Source organism: Rhinopithecus bieti, unplaced genomic scaffold (assembly GCF_001698545.2).
Source record: "Rhinopithecus bieti isolate Rb0 unplaced genomic scaffold, ASM169854v2 scaffold_38527, whole genome shotgun sequence".
Lineage (NCBI taxonomy): Eukaryota > Metazoa > Chordata > Mammalia > Primates > Cercopithecidae > Rhinopithecus > Rhinopithecus bieti.
In genome coordinates this window covers 275,104-293,655 of record NW_016816004.1, presented here as the reverse complement: position 1 = coordinate 293,655, position 18,552 = coordinate 275,104, and the positions used below count along the sequence as shown (strand labels likewise).

General features: G+C 40.1%; 1 protein-coding gene across 22 annotated transcripts in view; it reads right to left on the bottom strand.

Moving 5' to 3' along the window:
* Nucleotides 1-18,552, bottom strand: part of ST3GAL6 (ST3 beta-galactoside alpha-2,3-sialyltransferase 6) — a 73,085-nt gene that overhangs the window by 27,559 nt on the left and 26,974 nt on the right. For 18 of the 22 annotated variants that reach the window (XM_017854276.1, XM_017854275.1, XM_017854285.1 and 15 more), the window contains 4 exons: nucleotides 14,730-14,829; nucleotides 11,995-12,072; nucleotides 10,062-10,165; nucleotides 9,016-9,079 (listed from right to left, as the gene is read on the bottom strand). In XM_017854276.1, the coding sequence (XP_017709765.1) occupies nucleotides 9,016-9,079; nucleotides 10,062-10,165; nucleotides 11,995-12,072; nucleotides 14,730-14,818 (335 nt within the window). In that variant the 5' untranslated portion in view covers nucleotides 14,819-14,829. The remainder of the gene's footprint in view (nucleotides 1-9,015; nucleotides 9,080-10,061; nucleotides 10,166-11,994; nucleotides 12,073-14,729; nucleotides 14,830-18,552) is intronic. The other 4 variants (XM_017854289.1, XM_017854287.1, XM_017854290.1 and 1 more) reach the window with 1 other exon arrangement.

The following is an 18,552-nucleotide window of genomic DNA, read 5'->3' as shown; positions in this document are numbered from 1 at the left end:
CTCCACAGCTTTACAAACATGCCTACAATGCCAGGACCGCATTTGTCATACACGGGCACATTCTGAGCATTTCCAATTGATGTAGCCACTTTGGGGTCGGGAGATTTAACACTTCTGAATCATGAGGGTTGCTGAGATGCCCTTTTATCTCAGACTCCAGGATTTCCTGCAAAATCAGGAAAGAGGTGGACTGTTTCAGGGGTTCGTTCAACTCCTGTTTCTCCTGAAGCATCTTGTAAATTTCAGATTCTTCGTTGATGATGAGGCCACTTGGAGGCCGAACATGTTCTATGGGCACGCCATTGGCCTCCTCCCTGCTGGCAGCAGTTTTTAAAATACCAGCAGTATGTTATCTCAAGGTGTTGTTGAAGTTGGAGATGTTTTCAGAAGAAGAGAGGCCAGCCGGGTTGCTCTACTGGTTTGGAGGACCCCAGGGAAAGTGCTGGAAGCAGGAGAGGCAGTAAGGAGCATGGTATTTGGATTGCAGGCACTTCCTATGTGCAGGACCTCCTGGGGTTCAGACTGTAAATTCATCTTGTATGGATGACACTTCCTTTCCTCCGTCACCAGAAGAGACTAGATTTTATATTCAGATCTGGCTACTGTGACAGTCATGTTGTCTGTGCGGCCTTTGATTTTTTTCTGAGCTTCCAAGTGCATCATATTGCTGATTCATTCCCTATCAATGGCTGCAATTACATCTTTCATACATCAATGAGCTACAGCAGCCTTGCTTCTGAAAGTGACTGGGAAACAGCTGAGAGGCTGCTGGAGGTCCTTGCTGTCCAGCAGGCGGAAGCCTCATGGTCCTGGGCTCTCTGTTTGTTTCTAAATAAGAAAGTAACATAACTCTAGATGCTTTTACAAGCAAGTTTGACCTCAATCCCTACTCTAGAAAGCCAACTTTATCAAAGGCTCTCTGCTGTGGGGCCATGTAGTATGGCTGAGATGGGAGCTGCTGAATATTCAAAACCCTTTCCTCTCAGGGTATTATTGCCATTATCCTCCCCAAATCATCCCATGAATGCGCTGTAGCAGGGGGCAATTCTCACGCTCACAGCTTGCTTGCCTTTTCCGTAACCTCAGGGTCAGTTTAATTCAGATCAGAGGCTACACCTCCTAAAGCTGGCTCCATCTCCACTAGGAATGCTAAGCAAGGCTGGGCACTGGGGAAGGCATGGCTAAGAACAGACAGGATTGAAAGAACAACTGTTCCCATGAGATAACCTGCGTAGGAGTAGAGGGTGAATATCTATAGATGGTATCTAGTCTAATCCTCTCCATCCGATGAAGGCTGTAGGCCAATCTTCTGTCAAGAGAAGGGGCTGCCTTGCCCTGAGCCCAGGTGCCTCCCTGCATCCATGCTGGCCTGGAGTTCCCAGTCTGACACTGGGCTACCTGACTCCAACTACACAGAACATGCAGGGGCAAAGGCCAACAAGCCACCAGCATACCACCAGGGCTCCTATCTTCTGCAAAAGACTCCTGACCCACAAGCCAAATCTCCAAAGATGACCCTGGAAAGGCTACTCAGCTCCATCTATTTCATATATATATATATATATATATACTTTAAGTTCGGGGATACATGTGCAGAACGTGCAGGTTTGTTACATAAGTATACACGTGCCACAGTGGTTTGCTGCACCCATCAACACGTCATCTACATTAGGTATTTCTCCTAATGCTATCCCCCTCCCCTAGTCCCCAACCCCGCGACAGGCCCCACTGTGTGCTGTTTCCCTCCCTGTGTTCATGTGTTCTCATTGTTCACCTCCCAGTTATGAGTGAGAACAGGCAGTGTTTGGTTTTCTGTTCCTGTGTTAGTTTGCTGAGAATGATGGTTTCCAGCTTCATCCATGTCCCTGCAAAGGACATGAACTCATTCTTTTTTATGGCTGCATAACATTCCATGTTGTCTATGTGCTGCATTTTCTTTATTCAGTCTATCATTGATGGGCATTTGGGTTGGTTCCAAGTCTTTGCTATTATGAATAGTGCTGCAATAAACATATGTGTGCATGTGTCTTTATAGTATAATGATTTATAACCTTTTGGGTATATACCCAGTAATGGGATTGTCTCAGCTCAGTCTTAGACGCAGTCAGTTCTATAACATTGCTCAACAATGAACTGATAGCTTAGATCTTAGTGCTCACAGAAGTTCCACTCTATCACACTGAGATACAGATGGTCATCAAGCCCTAGATAATGCATGGCCCAAAGAGTATCACGGTAAGAGTAGCCACCATCTGTCATATACATGTGCCATGTCACTGGTCATCACTCAGACTCAAGGTCCTGGACCTCCCCCCACATACCCTACAAGCCAAGAAAAAAGAGGGGTCTGGGGGTTTCGGGCAGATCTCTTCTGCAGGGCAATTCCTCACACTCAGCCTCTCCTACTTATGGTCCCAGCAGTTCAAGGACTTTTTAAAAAACAGGAAGAAATAACATAGACATTGCCTCATTCAGAACACCCATTCCAAAGATTCTTTACAGCTCTACTTCACCATATTTTTAGGAGTTTCACTTTCTATTTTTTTTTCCTCTCAGCTTATAGGGGACAAGCAGAAAGAGAGAAAGGCCTTTACCATAGGAAATCATACCAATGCTTTTGAAAGGAAACCTATTCAACGAAAGTCCACTTTTCCTCCTGGTCAAGGATACTGCAAAGATTTACGCATTTTTCTGAGAATCACGTAGAAACTCTTTTGAGGGCATCTCTAGGACTAGTCTTTGGCGATAACACCTTATCTACAGCTAGTATTCATAGCACCACCACGGCTCTGGGGAGTATGGAATGGTACAGATCAGCTGCCTGAATCACACTCCTCATTACTCACTGCTTCCCTTGCTCCCTAGCAAGTACCCCATACTCTGAAAGGACTGATTCATTCTCTCCTTGACTTCATCCATTTGGCTTGTGATCTTGGCTTCCTCTGCCTTTTTATATGTGGAACAATGACTTTCAGTGTCCTTTGGGTGACTGTACAACTTCACATATTTAATTAACATAACTTTCATGTAGAAATAGCTGCAGTAAATTGTGAGTCCCTAGAGGAAAGAATAGTATCATTTATATCTCTGTATGGTCCCATCTAAAACACTTCCTGATCCACAGGCTATGCATGTTACAATTCAGTTTGGTTGTTACATTAAGTATACGGAGGTTATTTCCCTACTTTGTGTCTGGAGAAGCTATTACCTTTAACTTCTCCAACCACCCTGGAAACAAGTAGGGAAATGCATATGCTCTAAACTGCTTACCCAGAAAACAAAGTAATTCCAGGGTTCCTGAACCTGTTAATGGAAAATCTGGAAAGCTGCTAAAGCAGTGGCAGTAAGAGATTACACTTCCCCCAGGTGAAAGGCGTGTCTCTCATAAAGTCAGGCAAAAGCCGGAAGAGTCATTACCTTATGCAGAGGGGAAAATCAAACACAATCAATATAGAGCAAGCAAACTTGAGTTGCCCATTTCAAACGATCTATGATGTGTTTTCTTTTACAAATGCTTTTTAACATGCATTTTTCGTTCAATACCATCATGTACATTAAAACACATGACTCTACCTTCAGTGTAACTGTCTATGGCAAATCATGCTGGTCACATTCCCAACACCCATTACCCCATGTGCCTTGCTAGCAGATCCCTGCTTTCCTAAGTCTACAATAGTGAGCTCATTGCCTTTGCCAATGTTTCGTCTAGACATAGCCATGTGACCCATCCCTGGGCAATAAGATATTAGGGAAATCTATTAGGTGCTTTTGGAAGAGATTCTGCTGCTGCCAAAAGAATCATGTGAACAGGATACTGCGTTACTCACTTCTTCCTTTCTGCTTAGACATTGACATGTGATAACAAAAAGAGCAGCTACACATCAGAGAAAAAGACAGCCACAAAAAAACTACCCTGGAGTCTTGACATTACTGAGCCACTAATTCAATTCCCCAACCAGGGCCACTCCAAACATATGTGCAAGGTGTACACAGTCCAATGTCAGCACCATTCAGTTAACTATATGAATGAATCGGTCCTCCCTGGAGTTGTGCAATCCAGTCTGTACAGCCATAAGCAACCCCACACTGCAAGCTGGAACCACAAATATGCAGACCTGAATCCACATGTCTATGCAATACAGGAGATAATAAATGTCCACTTAGTTTAAATCACTCCTAGTGAACACTATTACTTGCAGCCAGAAGATCCTCAAACTACACAAGGAACTGTAGTTGGAGACCTGGTTGCTAGTTCTGGCTCCTCCGCTTAGCACCTCTTAGGATCTTGGTCTAGTAACCTGACCTCTCTGATCTCAGTTTGCTGTTTTGTGAAGTAAGGAAATCACTTAGGTCTTGTATGTTACTCTCCAATGGAAATGACCACTTTCTTCGACAAAAGTACTGAGACTTCTGTATCTTTACCCAACATCTGACCACAGCAGATGCTAGAAAGCAGGCAGGGGCTGCTTCTGCATATTCACCACATATGATTCACTCTGTTGATGTAGAATCACAACTTCCCCTCATCCTCAAGCTCTCCTGCAATGTAAAGAAACTCTGCAAAACAGCAGAATGTCTAAAGCAGGGATGCAGATATTGATATTCCTTATAGAGTGAGGACTCTTTTTAATAAATACACCACTAATGTCTAATTGTTTTTTCAGTTTTCTAAGGGCATGCTCCCGGCCTGGCTGGTGGCCAATCTACCCCAGCTTTACTGATGCTGACATAATGGATGCTGCTTGAGAAAGTAACAGGCAGCTTTTACAAGTCTTTGTCCATGTAGCATGCAACTGACTTGACACAGGTGCTTTTGTTAGGTAAGATATTTATGTGTAGTTACTATATAACTACCTGTGCTGCAGGACTAAAGCATTCTTCATAAAACTTGGCATGCTTTCAGAAGGCAATGGTGGTGGTTGGGGATGGGGAGCTTGTCTGTGCATTTTAAGTGGGAGTTGAGATTTGATAATTTAGGGTTGCTGCTATTTCTACCTGTGTGAGGATGTACTTCCACTGGGGAGAAAGCAATCATCCTTAGGGCTAGGGGGCAGACTGGTGCTAAGGAGCTACATGGACAGCCAGGAAGGATTAGGGTCTTGGAATATGGGCACATTTTTAGTATTCCTTTTCTGTATTGCAATTCTCTTAAAAATTCCTCAGTCTTCAGTGAAGTTTGTTAAACTTAGTCGCCTTATGTTGGCTGTACGTTGGAGAATAAAGAGAAGAGCCCGTGTCCATGAGAAATCAGTAGCAGCAGCAGATAAAAAAAGATGCACTGAGATTGGTTGTTAGACAGCAGGGTCATATATTTGACTTCAGAATCTTGAAAGTGACCAGGCACGAAAACAGATGGGGACCAGGGAAATGATGCAGAATATTAGTAAAGACAGCTATTTGTTCCCCAATAATCTTGTTTCTTTCATCTGTTAAAATCACGTTTGTTTTTAAAGGTGAGCACACACTCACCTGGAATACAAACTACATTTTCCGGTCCACATCTCAGCTAGGGGTGGCCTTGTGATGGAGTCCTATCCAATGGGATGCAAACGGTGGTTGCTAGTCAATGTTTAACAATCAGTTCTGGGGTGGGGGAGGAGTATGAATGGGTAAAGCCCTGATTTGTAATGTTTGCCAATTCCCATGGTATGAATACTCTCACCTTGGGTATTTCAAGCTTTCACCTTGATGGCACTAAACATGGAGCTGAATAGGAAGAGATACAGCTCTCACAAGTTGGCACCAACTGGTTCCAGCACATCGTTGGAGGTAAGGAAGTGTTACATATGATTTCTGGGAGATGTCCTTAAAGAAGAAGGCATGTCTCAAAGGGTTGGGGTATGCCCTTCGTCCTTTCCTCCTGCTGGCTGGCAGGGAGGTAGGCGTGATTGATGGAACTCCAACCATCATACTGGACCAGAAGGAACAAGTCATATATTTAGGAATGGTGGCGTCAAGATAGAGAAGCAGCCTTGGTCCCTGATGCTCACAGAACCAGCCCTGGAAAGTTTACCCACAGAGTTCATTTACACAAAAACTGAACAAAAGGAAAACTTCCTTCCTACAATCACAACTGGTATTTTGAGTTTTCCCTTTCACAGTGGAATCTGTCCCAGCTGAGGGCATCATACATGCTGGACAAGATATCTGACAAAACTACAACTTATATCTGGTAGAATCTTAAAGGATTTAGATTTGAAACAACAACAGCAACAACATCTGAGCCTTTCTAGAAGGGACAGAGAAGATGGAAGAAGAATAAAAAGTAAGAAAAAAAAAAAACGTGCTTAGCTGTTACAACTCAAAATATATCAAGCACCTCCCAGAGCACAGGTAGGAAAAAAATAAGCACAGAGCAAGGCCAGCAGTTATACAAACATCAGTAAAGAAAGCAGAAAAAGGAGGAAAGTAACTTGAAAGTAATCCCTCTCTACCTCAGCTCCTCCTATCTGACCTACAGACCCACGATGAAGGACAAGCCAGCCTAAATATCAATACCTTCCTCCTTGGACGTGTGAACCCAGCTCACAAATCCACAAGCCAGGGGCTCAGGGAGGACTCTCCTGCCAAGGGCAGTCTAAATTCTCTGCCTGAGAAATAAAGACTGTTCTCAGACATCTTTCTTCTAGAGCTTTATTCCCAGGCTGAGAAGAGAAATGAGGAACATAAGGTCACTTGGGGAACGAAGTTGACTCAGAGGCAGCATTCAGGCAATTCAGTCCATTCCGCCTTTCCGGAGTTTAAATGTATGGCTCAGGCATAGCCTGGCTTGTTTTTTTCTACGTGTTGTACACTGGGCACATGATAAAGGTAGAATGACTCACTTAAAATATAGGCCAAATTTAACAGGTGAACCCCTCTGAAAAGCGCTATGCAAATAGAAGATAATAGTGTCGTAAATATATTCCTATCTATTTTCGAAATACTCTAAAGTTTGCCCAGGTCAAACACGCAACTCAGCAATGCTCACTGAACATCTGTGATGTTACAAAACATGTGTCACTGTGCTCCCTCTGCGGGGATCCTACGGGGATATTTGTCATTCACTCTTTATCTAGAGTCTTTGACTATATATTTACTTCACTTCAGACTCTTGGCAACTTCAGACTATTAGGACTTCTGCAGTCAGCATGATTTTCAATCCCTCCTCACCAACTACACCCTACTTCTCTCCCAACAAAGGTAATGCTAAGAAATGAACTTAGCATGATGGTGGGGGTTAGGGAGATTCTGGCTACAGGAGAAAAGCGGCAGGAAACAGCAAGACCAAGTCAGCAAGAAGAGAAAAATTAGCCTGATGGAGGCATACACAAACAGATGAACACCTGTGGGACGAGGGGTTGTGAAAGCAGCTAAATAAAGCACAGTCCAGTTCTTAGATAAAAACTAGGCAAGAACAAAACTTCTAGTCATATATCCTCTAGAATCCTGACAGTAGCTTGCATTTAGAGTCAAGCATCTATATATAATATTTGCAGATAATTGCTGCAAACATTTAAGGACTCACAATTATCTCTCTCTTTTTTTTTTTTTTTTTTTGAGACAAAGTCTCACTCTGCCACCCAAGCTGGAGTACAGTGGTGGATCTCAGCTCACTGCAACCTCCACCTCCCCGGTTCAAGCAATTCTCCTGCCTCAGCCTCCCAGGTAGCTGGGACTACAGGCATGCGCCACCACGCCCAGCTAATTTTTGTATTTTTAGTAGAGACTGGGTTTCACTGTGTTGGCCAGGCTGGTCTTGAACTCCTGACCTCATGATCTGCCCGCCTCAGCCTCCCAAAGTGCTGGGGGATTTCAGGCATCAGCCACAACATCCGGCCACCTTTATTACTCTTAACTCAGACATCCAGGCACTGGAGTTAGAACCTATCTAGGTTCACATCCTGGGTCTGGCATTTACCAAGTGTAACAAACTGTGTGCCTAGCCTCAGTTTCTCCAGAAACTTACAGAATTAGAGAGAATCAACATAAAGCACATATGTGAAAGGTCTGCAAAAAACAATATTCTACAAATCAGAGCTCTATAAATTTGGGGGTTGAAAAAATTTATGGTTGCTGTTGATATGCAATCAAAATTAAAATTGATTAGGTTGATGGCATAGTTTGAAATTATAAAAAACTGAAATGAACCAAAACATATTACACAAATACACACTTCAAGCATCTTGGTCTCCAACAGAGAAAAATGAGATAAACCTGGACAAAATCTAACGCTGCTCTTACAGTAAACTCTATCTCCACTTTCAGACCTCCATCTACTACCCCCACTCTCTGCACCCCACTCTCTGCCTATTCTCTTGGGCAAGAGGGTAATTTCCTTTTTAATGGAGGCCTGACATCTGTAGATTACCCATATTATCACACCGGCACCCTGGCCAAATTCTAAAGTGTGGCTTGAAACTTTGTGAAACAAACCTACCTCTGTAAAATAAGCCCAACAGTGAAGAAGTCTATTTTTGGCAGTTCAATTTATATGGGGTTAATTTAATGACAAAATTGTCTAAAAGCTAAATTACTTTTGTAGTCAGAAAACATCAAAGCAAGTATATTTGTCCTTCAAATACAATTCTGATTTAAAAAGCAGAGAGCTGCTCCCAAAATCTAATAATCTCCTTAACAAGTGGAACAGAAAGAATCTCATCAGTAGTTTGGAGGATACATGGCAAAGTATGGGAAACAGCCTGTAAAGGGAGGCCATGAGCTGATTAGCAGGGGGTGAACTAATTCTTAAGTAGGAACAACTTAGAAAAAAATGAATGTAGGTTGAAAATATCCTGATTTAGGACCAGGGTGGATCATCATCAAGACTCTGCAAACTTTTGAGCCAACCAGTTGTGCAGCATCTACATTAATTTTGTAGGTTTTTAAGTGTCAAATTACTACTAGAAATTTTGGTTATACACAAAAGCTATGAAATTTTCCTGAGTAAATATATCTTACATTTCTTGGGGTGTATATTTTGAACCAGTTTAGCTGAAGCTAAAAGCCAGACTAGAAGCAAGGAAATAAACTCACTTGTCAAACTCATCAAAGAGATCACAACTCTGCAGTTTTGAAAGAGCAAGTCGAAAATATTCCGCTAGAAAACAAATGGAGTGTTATGAATAAAAGGATAATCATGTCTTTTTAGTACTTAGTAAACCACCTTACTCCCTCCCCCGCAAACCCATTTCCAACTAGCATGGCCTCATTGATTTATTCTGTAAAAAATTAATGATACAACTGCAATTAGCCAGCACTACTCCCATTCAAAATGGTAAATGTTCTCAAGACACTTTCCAAAACCTCCCCAAAAAACAACACATTTAATCTGAAAAACAATCATATAATTTTAAAATCGCACGATTCTGAAATTGAGGTTAGAATAGAAATAGTAAGTTTAACCCAATTAAATTTTCAAATTCTCTGCAAAATAGTTTTAAAACACAAAATAAAACAAAAAAGACAACCCCCGCCCTCACAGGATCAGTTGAATAAGCAAAATCTGACTCACAATGTTGTAGGCTTGTCACCTTGGGCTTTTATGATCCCTCAAAAATCTAGAACCTAATGCTATATAGGGCCAATCACTTATCAACAAGCAGAAGGGGAAGTGTTTTATCATTAGAAGATGGAATCATTATCTCTTAACAAAAATAAAATATCCACTGGTTAAATTAAAAGACTGCTTAAGGAGATAAGAAATGCCGATGAAATAAAACTCACAGGTAAAAAGAAGCCATGGGAAGCTAGGAAGGAAGCTAACCCTCAGGTTTTCCTGCTAATTCTAAATCAGAATAAAGTTAAGGCACCAGAACTTACATGGATACATGCTGGCAGAGCAAATATAAAAAGTAGTTTCTCAACAATGACAACAAATCCACCCCCGTTATTCTTTGGTTCTATACTGCCTCAAAAGGAGCGGGAATTTATATTTTAAAATGTAATTCATTTCATTTCATCCCAGAATCATATCCGTTGGAAATCATTAGGAAGCAGAAAGAATAAAATTATATTAACATGCCATTCTCATCAAACACCAGTCAAACTTAACAGAACTAGGTAAGAATACTACTACTGACCTGATGTTCTCATCCCATAGGGCAAATCAAACTTATCGCTACCATACAAGGAAGCAATCTTTCTAAAATCAGCTGCACACAGAAAAGGGTGAAACTGATGAAACCTGGAAGGAAAGGATAAAGAATGATTTTGCCAAATACCTACTATATTTGCAAGCTTTTAAAATCAAAACTAAAAATAACTATAGCATATAATTCATATCGTTATACTGGCTATATGAAAAATGTATAATTTTAATTTTTAAAAATAACATTAAACTGTGCTGAAATATTGCCTAGAGTGGGTATTCAATGGAACTACACAACTGAAATGAAAACACTTTGCAGCTACTAAGATGAAAATTATGTTACAACTCAGGAAGTAAAAATAAAACTTAAAAACAAACCAACAGCAAGTGATAAAATAATAGCCATACATAGGTAAAAACAAAGTAATATTATAAAAGTACTGATGCTAAGCTATTTCTAAATTTAAAAGTACCATATATGTGAAGTTGTGTCAGCTGTGACAAGTCTGGGGTCACTAATCCATAAATGAAAAAGCTGAAATCCACACCCAAGCCTAATTATAAGGAAAGATATTCTTTTTATAACACTGAAGATAAAAGTTCCAGGTTTCCCAGAAGAGCTTCTCCAAATTGCTGCTGGCTTTTCTGTTTCTGAGAAAGTGGCCTCAAGTACACTCTAGGGGACTGCCCTCAAAGAACTGTCCACATGACAAACACAAATCTACTTGTCACTTACACTGTAGGCTTATATACCTGCTGGATACTCTTGCATAAATACCTTAACACTTTTGGGTTTTCTCAGAAAGGAAAAGATTGTCTTTTTTCACTAAAGTTATGGAGTACCTTAATCCTAGAGTAGCATTTTAACCTGTGGTCTGCAACCCATATGTGGCTCATAAAATCAATTTTGTGAGTCATGATCAGCATCTTTTTAAAAAGTGAATGGGACAGAACACAGTACATCTGGAGCAGTAAAGGTAAAAATTCTTTTTTTTTTCTTATTATAAATATATGTTTGCACTGTATCCCAAGTAAAATGTATTTCTTCCTATGAGTCACGTTCAAAAAAGTTTTAAAACACTATTCCAGTTTTGTAGTGGTCCTCACTGGACGCACACCCCTGGAAAGACTACAAGCAGCCATAGCACACTTGGAATCATATACAAAAAGTCTTATGTATTTGCAGTTTTCCAGAGAGTTGATTGATTGTAAAGGGATCTGTAGCCCCAAAGAGTTAAAAATCAGTAATAAAAGACAATAGGGAAAAAATGAATTCTTAATGCTTCATAGAAAAAATGCTGAACAGATTGTGCCTGTTTTACCCAATTAAACATGCCTAGAACAGACTTTTATTTCTTGTTATCTAGAGCATTTTGACCAGCAATCTGTCAAAGTTAAGGTGACAGAGGAAAAGAACATATGTGAATAGAAAAGTAAATTCTTTACAAAGCCCAAGAGCCACAATCAACAATCATTTACATTTTATGTAATCATTATTTGCACTCTATGTAGTTCATTAAAAGTTAATAAAAGGGAAAATTGCTACTCAAAAAGTTTAACCTAGAGGCAAGGAAGGAGAAGCCACAAAATAATAAGGGTGGAAAATAAATGGGAGCAACCAGGGGGAAAAATGAAACCCTAAAGAACAATTCGCTTTTTTATAGTCAAACACAAACAGACCTCTCTAGCCTCACCTGCATGAAAAGAATACCGGTTTGATTGAGTTCTTCAATGCCTTTTCTTAAAATATATGCAGAGTTCTGACTAAAAGCACAAAAAGAGACAGGATATTCAAGCTCTTCCTTAAATATGGGGTGTCCACTTTATACTGCTAAGATTTGCATTAAAAAAGAAACAAGTGTGGAAAATGATTACAAGCACATTTGGAATATTTTGTATGCCGCAGGTTTTCTGGTATATTTTACCTCAGCAGAGAGGCAAAAGCTGGCTTTGATAAACAAGGCTGGATCTTATTTCTCCGTTTCATTTCCACAGGTGCCACCCTATGAGACAAAAATAACATCAGTCAGAAACCAGAACCAGGCACCCTGCCCAAAGGGAAGCAAATAACCTGGGAACTCCTTCATGCCACCACGGAGAGGTTCTCTGGCAGCAAACAAAAATACTCCCTGCACCCCTTGAGGTGTGCCAGTACCTTCTCCAAGCCCTACAAACACCTGAGATTCATGGATGTAAGGCAAGGGAGGGTGGAAAGGCTGAGGTGATTAGCAACCCGTAAGTGATTCCAAGAGCACTGATTCAAAGGACCTTCAGGGAAGGGCCAGGATTACTGCATTGTAGAAGGCGCAACCAGGCTCACTTTTTAGAAGTCCCTGAAAGCTGGAGAAACCCAAACTCACCCCAACGGCACGTGGCTATTTACTCCTCCTGCCACATCTGCTGACGCACACCGGCAGCAAATACCACAGAAACACCTGACCTGAGCAGGTTCCACAGACCCTTGCCTTGGGATCGGGGGGACTCTACAAATCACACTATCGAGAGTCATTTCTAACTGTCCTCTATTCTTGGCATAGGTTAGGCCCTTGTGTGCTCCTGAATGGAGTATTGTCTCCACAGTTTAAAAGGGTATTGTGAAACATGACAGAGCACAACAAGGAAAATAAATGAAAGGGGTGGTGGATGGCAGGATCCAGACTTAGCCGGGAAAGAGAAAAACAGCTTAATACAAAAACTTATTAATGATCATCAATTATGTGAAGAATTAGTATTTAAAAACTAGTCAATTTTCTTCTATAATCAGCAGAATTCAAAATGAAGGAAATATCCTAAACCCTTCATGGACAGACACAATCTTCCATTTTTGTGGGTACAAAAATTCCCATAGTTAGAACTGCTAGGTTTCTGAACTATGAGGCTAGCAAACTCCTTACGCAGGAAAACATCTTTTGTGAATACCACAATGGCAAGGGCTCCTTGATTTAAACATAAGGAAGATACATAAATATGGTGGACCAGCATACTAGACCAAAAAATCTCAATTATATTTGGAGGATAACATGAAGATATTATTTGATTTCTAAAGTCATTAAAACACAGAAAACAATTTTAGGATATCATGAAGACAACCTTTGGGTGACTTTTTTTTTTTTTTTTTTGAGACAGACTCTCACTCTCTTGCCCAGGGGGAAGGGCAGGGGGGCAATTTCGGCTCACTGCAACCTCTGCCTCCTGGGTTCAAGCAATTCTCCTGCCTCAGCCTCCTGAGTAGCTGGGACTACAGGCATGCACCACCACGCTTGGCTAATTTTTAGTATTTTTAGTAAGAGACGGGGTTTCACTATTCTTGGCCCAGGCTGGTCTTGAACTTTCCTGACCTGTGTTAATCCGCCCAGCCTGGGCCCTTCCAAAGTTGCTGGGTTTTACAGGCATTTGAGCCAACCGTGCCCGGCCTTTGGGTGACTTTTAAAAGAAAACACAATTCTCTGTCTTAAATCATTTTTAAGGAAGCAAGTTCATTGCACAAACAACTGAGCTAATATCCCAAGGTACTTGCTGTGACTACAGTAATGTGTTAGCTGAGGAGTGACATGGTCACTTCAACCCTGATGACAAAAGACTGCTGATTGAGATCCTTTTCATCACCTTCTTTATCATTTTCCCCGTGAGCAACAATAGGATTTGTAGGAAAGTAGCAATCTAGTAAGCTTTTGCTTTCTCTTCTATTTTGTCTTCCACTGGATGGAGAATATGGCAAAGATGTAGGGATAGATCCCCTTGATGTAGTCCTCATTTAGTACATAATCAGACTTCACAATTCTCTAGCCTGATATTTGGGTCCAAAGCCTAAAACTTTAGGGCCAAAACTACCCACCTGGCATTGGGTTTTTTCCAGTGGCCATTTGCCTAACGTCCTTCCGTGAAAAGCATTACAATTATTTTTCAATCAACCAGTAATGAAATCAAACGCAGAAGCATCAGCTTTTTTTCATCAAGTAAGCACAAGTTAGAAACATGATCTAAGATCTACCTGACACACTGGCAAAAAGTACTGATTCTTTGTCTAAGACAGGAAGTTATGTGATTTATTTTAGCATAATTACTGCCACCCATTTGGGATTTAAAGGTCATCAAAACATTTTTCCTAGCCAAAGGACTGACAATGAGAAGGTTAAAATCCCTATTACAGAGGCTTTCTCTTCAGTAGAACTATCTGTGCCTCTTCAAAATTTTATATGTGGTATTTCAAGTCAAAGCTATTTCAAAAGATACAGATATCATCATTCACCAAATATTTTTAAACAAAGGAAACCATATGTAATATCTATTTTATCAATAATCACTTATGCAAGCATTTTAGGTTCTAAAAGTTAAGTACCACTGAGCCCAGTGATAGCTCCATTAACTCAAGGAGATGATCTATGGCATAAAGAATGTTATAACCCAAAGATGGTTAACACCATGCCTTCAGTGGGAAGTCACTAGAAAGTAGGTGTTGCTTGTCAACTTTTAAATTGTTCGAGATACAATCTATAGGACATTGGAATGGTAAAACCCCAATTTACAAAGAAAAGCAAGAAAATATTCAAAATGTTACAATGGTACAAGTTTTTTTTTAATAGGACCCTCTACTATAATTTGTGGATTTGTGTGAAAGACTAGGTTGAGAGTTATTTTTAAATAACAAAATGAAACTTACCAATAGACATTCGTTCCCCATAATATACAATGCAGTACATAATAGAGGAAGACAGCACTCAGGAATATGGCCACAAGATACCCTCTCATGGCTGGCTCACCTGAAACACAAGGAATGAAGTCCAAAGCAAAGGTCAGGTTGTTATACAAATGGATTTTCACAATGGCTCAAATATAAGCATTATTGGAAAAAAATATAGAAAAGGAACTATAGAAATGATGTGGGCCTGTAATTTTGGAAATACTCAATGTGCAAAATGATGTTTTTTCTGTCTCTCCTCTTATCAATAAGCACAACATAATGTATGTTTAGGCCAATAAACAGTTCCATGGTCTCAAAGGTAGGGGCCTCCCTACTACTTTCTCATGTTAGGTAAGAAAGAATTCCTCCAGAAAAAAATTTTACACATCTGTTCCATATCCAAAACTTTTTTCACAAACATTAAAACCTGTATCTCAGTAGAAAGTGAATAGATGCCTTAAGCTGTGAATAAACATTTCATTTCTTTAGTGCTTGAAATGATGTTAAAATTTTACAGGTCATTTTCTAATTTTAAAACTGAGGGAAAAGGCACTGAAAAAACATTTCCCTCATCCTCAATTTTTACATACTTTCAGGTCCACCTATTTGATTTTTTCAACATCATAGTTCAGGTATATTCAGCTACTTGCTTGTTTTGTATTAAATTGACAATATCGTTCATTACACATTTCCAGACAGACAAAAACCTTGACACAATCCTCTCTAAAATGTAAATGCAAAAAAGGCCTTTATAGAATATATATTAAAAACCTGTAAAACATGTTTGTTTAGTTTTCTCTTTTGCTTCAAAGGAAAAAAGGAGAAGTTTCCACTGTCTTATGTAATTAAATGTAAAAGAGAAATTTAATACATGGCTCCATAACAGACCTATTTCAATGCATATGACTTTAAACAGGTATACTGCTTCTGTCTCAAGTTTCTAGTTCATTTAAACAATTGCATGTGCCACTCCTTTCACTCCTATCCATGCCTATTAACCTTAATCATGGCAATGCAGTATAGAACCTGGGAGTCTGGTTGAATAAATTTCCAAATAATGTGGCATTGCCTTCTTTTCAGCGGTAAATATGTTCAAATGGAAATCTTAAACCACTCCCTTGCCTTCATAAGTAGAATATAATACTAAACATAATTTAAACTTTCCTTGATAATATGGGGTCAGCTCAACAAATATAATTGTTCTGGGCTTTCTTACAGTTGAAACCCTCTGCAGCTAATGGGTGTGTGGGGCTATTTGCTAAGCAGTCCTAAACTGGCATGATTATCTGGTTGAGTTGTTTTTCACTCCTCCCTTGCTGTCAGCTGTTGCTTCTGGCGGCTATTAGTGCAGTCACCACCCCCACATGCCACTATTCCAAATTAGTTAGAAATGAAAACTATGTCAGGAGAAAGCAAATAAATAAGCCAGTTAATGAGCAAACTTTAGTTTACACATACTTCTAATTAGGCATACATAATCCCTGTGAAGAGTCAACACTGGTTGGAAACCAGAAGATTCACAGCTAACTCTACGTATGGTGTGGGGAGCCTAAGGTCAATCAGTCTACCTCTTCTCACCTGAGGGTCCTCACATGTTTACAAGTGAGAACACACCATCTACCTCTTTGGGTTATTAGACTGTCCTGGAAGGCAGTTTACCATGGGCCAAAATAGTGATGAACATCTTCTTAAATGCTCAAATTAAACATTTAAGGCTCCACTAAGAATAACCTCATTTGGCCAGGCGCGGTGGCTCATGCCTGTAATTCCAGCACTTTGGGAGGCCGAGGTGGGTGGATCACAAGGTCAGGAGCTCAGTACCAACCCAGCCAAGACAGTGAAACTCCGTCTCTACTAAAAATACAAAAAAAATTAGCTGGGCGTGGTGGCGGGCGCCTGCAATCCCAGCTATTCAGGAGGCTGAGGCTGAGAATTGCTTGAACCCAAGAGGCGGAGGTTGCAGTGAGCCGAGAACACGCCACTGCACTCCAGCCTGGGCAATGGAGTGAGACTCTGTCTCAAAAAAAAAAAAAAAAAAATAACATTTATGCAAAGATCCAACAAGGATAAAACTTACCAGTATCAGCAATTTTTTTTAATATATTTACATCTAAGACAGTATATGAAGGTCTAGGGAAAGAAGTCAGTATTTATGAGTCAAAGTTCCCATGTATTCTCCAAAACATACTCTTTGGGCAATTTATGTATTATTCTACAGAACATGGAGGTATAGGTGAGCGAGACTTGTGTTGTTTTGCTGTTTTTCATTCACTATTACATGGTCTAACTAAAAACAAAGAAGTGTGAGAGAATGCTCTTCTTTCAAACAATAAAATGAACCCACTCTTGAATAGCTACCGCATACACGACCTGAAAAACATTTAGGAAGTTTAGGCACTCTCATATTTCATGTACAATTCACAGCTTCGGTATTCAAGTTGCAAAGCTTTGAGACGGGCCAGCCAGGATATCCTTGTGATCAACATGGTTCCCCTGCTTGCTCACAGGAAAAAGCTTCCACAAATAAACCAATTCTCTAATTATATTCTATAAATGGAAAGGCCATTTTGCTTTGAGCAAAAGCTTTCAAAGAAAAAACAGAATGTAAGAGGTTATCTGCTTTTAAAAAGACATATGCCTTTTAATATAGCTTTGATTACCAAAACGGTTTTCAAGATCTTGACATTAAACAGGACCAATGCCAGCTTTGTGGCTGGCTGCAGATGCTCCTAAAATCAGGGTCCCTAAAACATTCTTTACAAAAATGTGGGTAGAGAATGGTAAGGGAGAGAAGGACTCACCAGTAGAAGACAAATGTTCACACATTCTCCAACTAAGATATGTAACCCAAGGTACAAGTAACCTACATACGCCAAATTAAACTCAATCTTGACAAGTTTCACTTTGCTTTAATAGTAAGAGCATATTTTGTGTGGAGCATTAAAGTTCATAAAAAAATCTTTTATATGTCCATCCCTCCATGTAAGGCTAAAACAAGCTTGTCAGATGGGTGTGCAGATACTGTCTTCTTGATGAATGAGGAAAACTGGAGGTTTATAAGGTTGAGTTGTCTGAGGTCACACAGTTTAAGGAAGACAGAAAAAGATTTACGGTTCAATCATTTCTTTCTCAGAGTTCCATTCCTGGTGTCATCCTGTCTCTCAAGATAAAAAGCACAAGGCAAATCTAAAAGAGATAATTCTAATCTGAAAATTCCTGATGGTGTTCCATTGGTATCTTGAAGTCTGGAAGGGTAAATTCAGATATTGGTGAAAGGAAGTGACTCTAGGGCAGGCTCAAGAGTCTGCTCCAGGACGGGACTTGTTAACATGCACACTCCCGAGCCTCTACTTAATCTGAATCTCTGGGGCTCAGGAACGTGCATTTAAACAGCATCCACCAATTTGATTCTTATGCACACTAAACTTTGAGAATCACTGCTCTAAGACACACAATAGAACCATGGAAGATTTCTGAAATACAGAGACTGTAAGATACAGATCCCATAACTACATGCTTTGTATTATTTTTTTTTTTACCCTAAATGCCTAGCACATGGTAGATGCTCAATGAATAACAACTGATTAGAAGCATTAAGATGTATGAGTGCTAAGCCTGTGCCAAGGCATGTGATAATTGCTTTTGGTATATTACCTCATGACATCCTGACAACCACCTTGCAAAAGAAGTAGCAGACTTACAATTCCCATTTTACAGAGGAGGAAACTAAAACTGAGAGAAGCAAAGACTTTGTTGAGCTGACAAGTAGGAGAATGAGGACTCAAATCTGTCTCTATCAGGC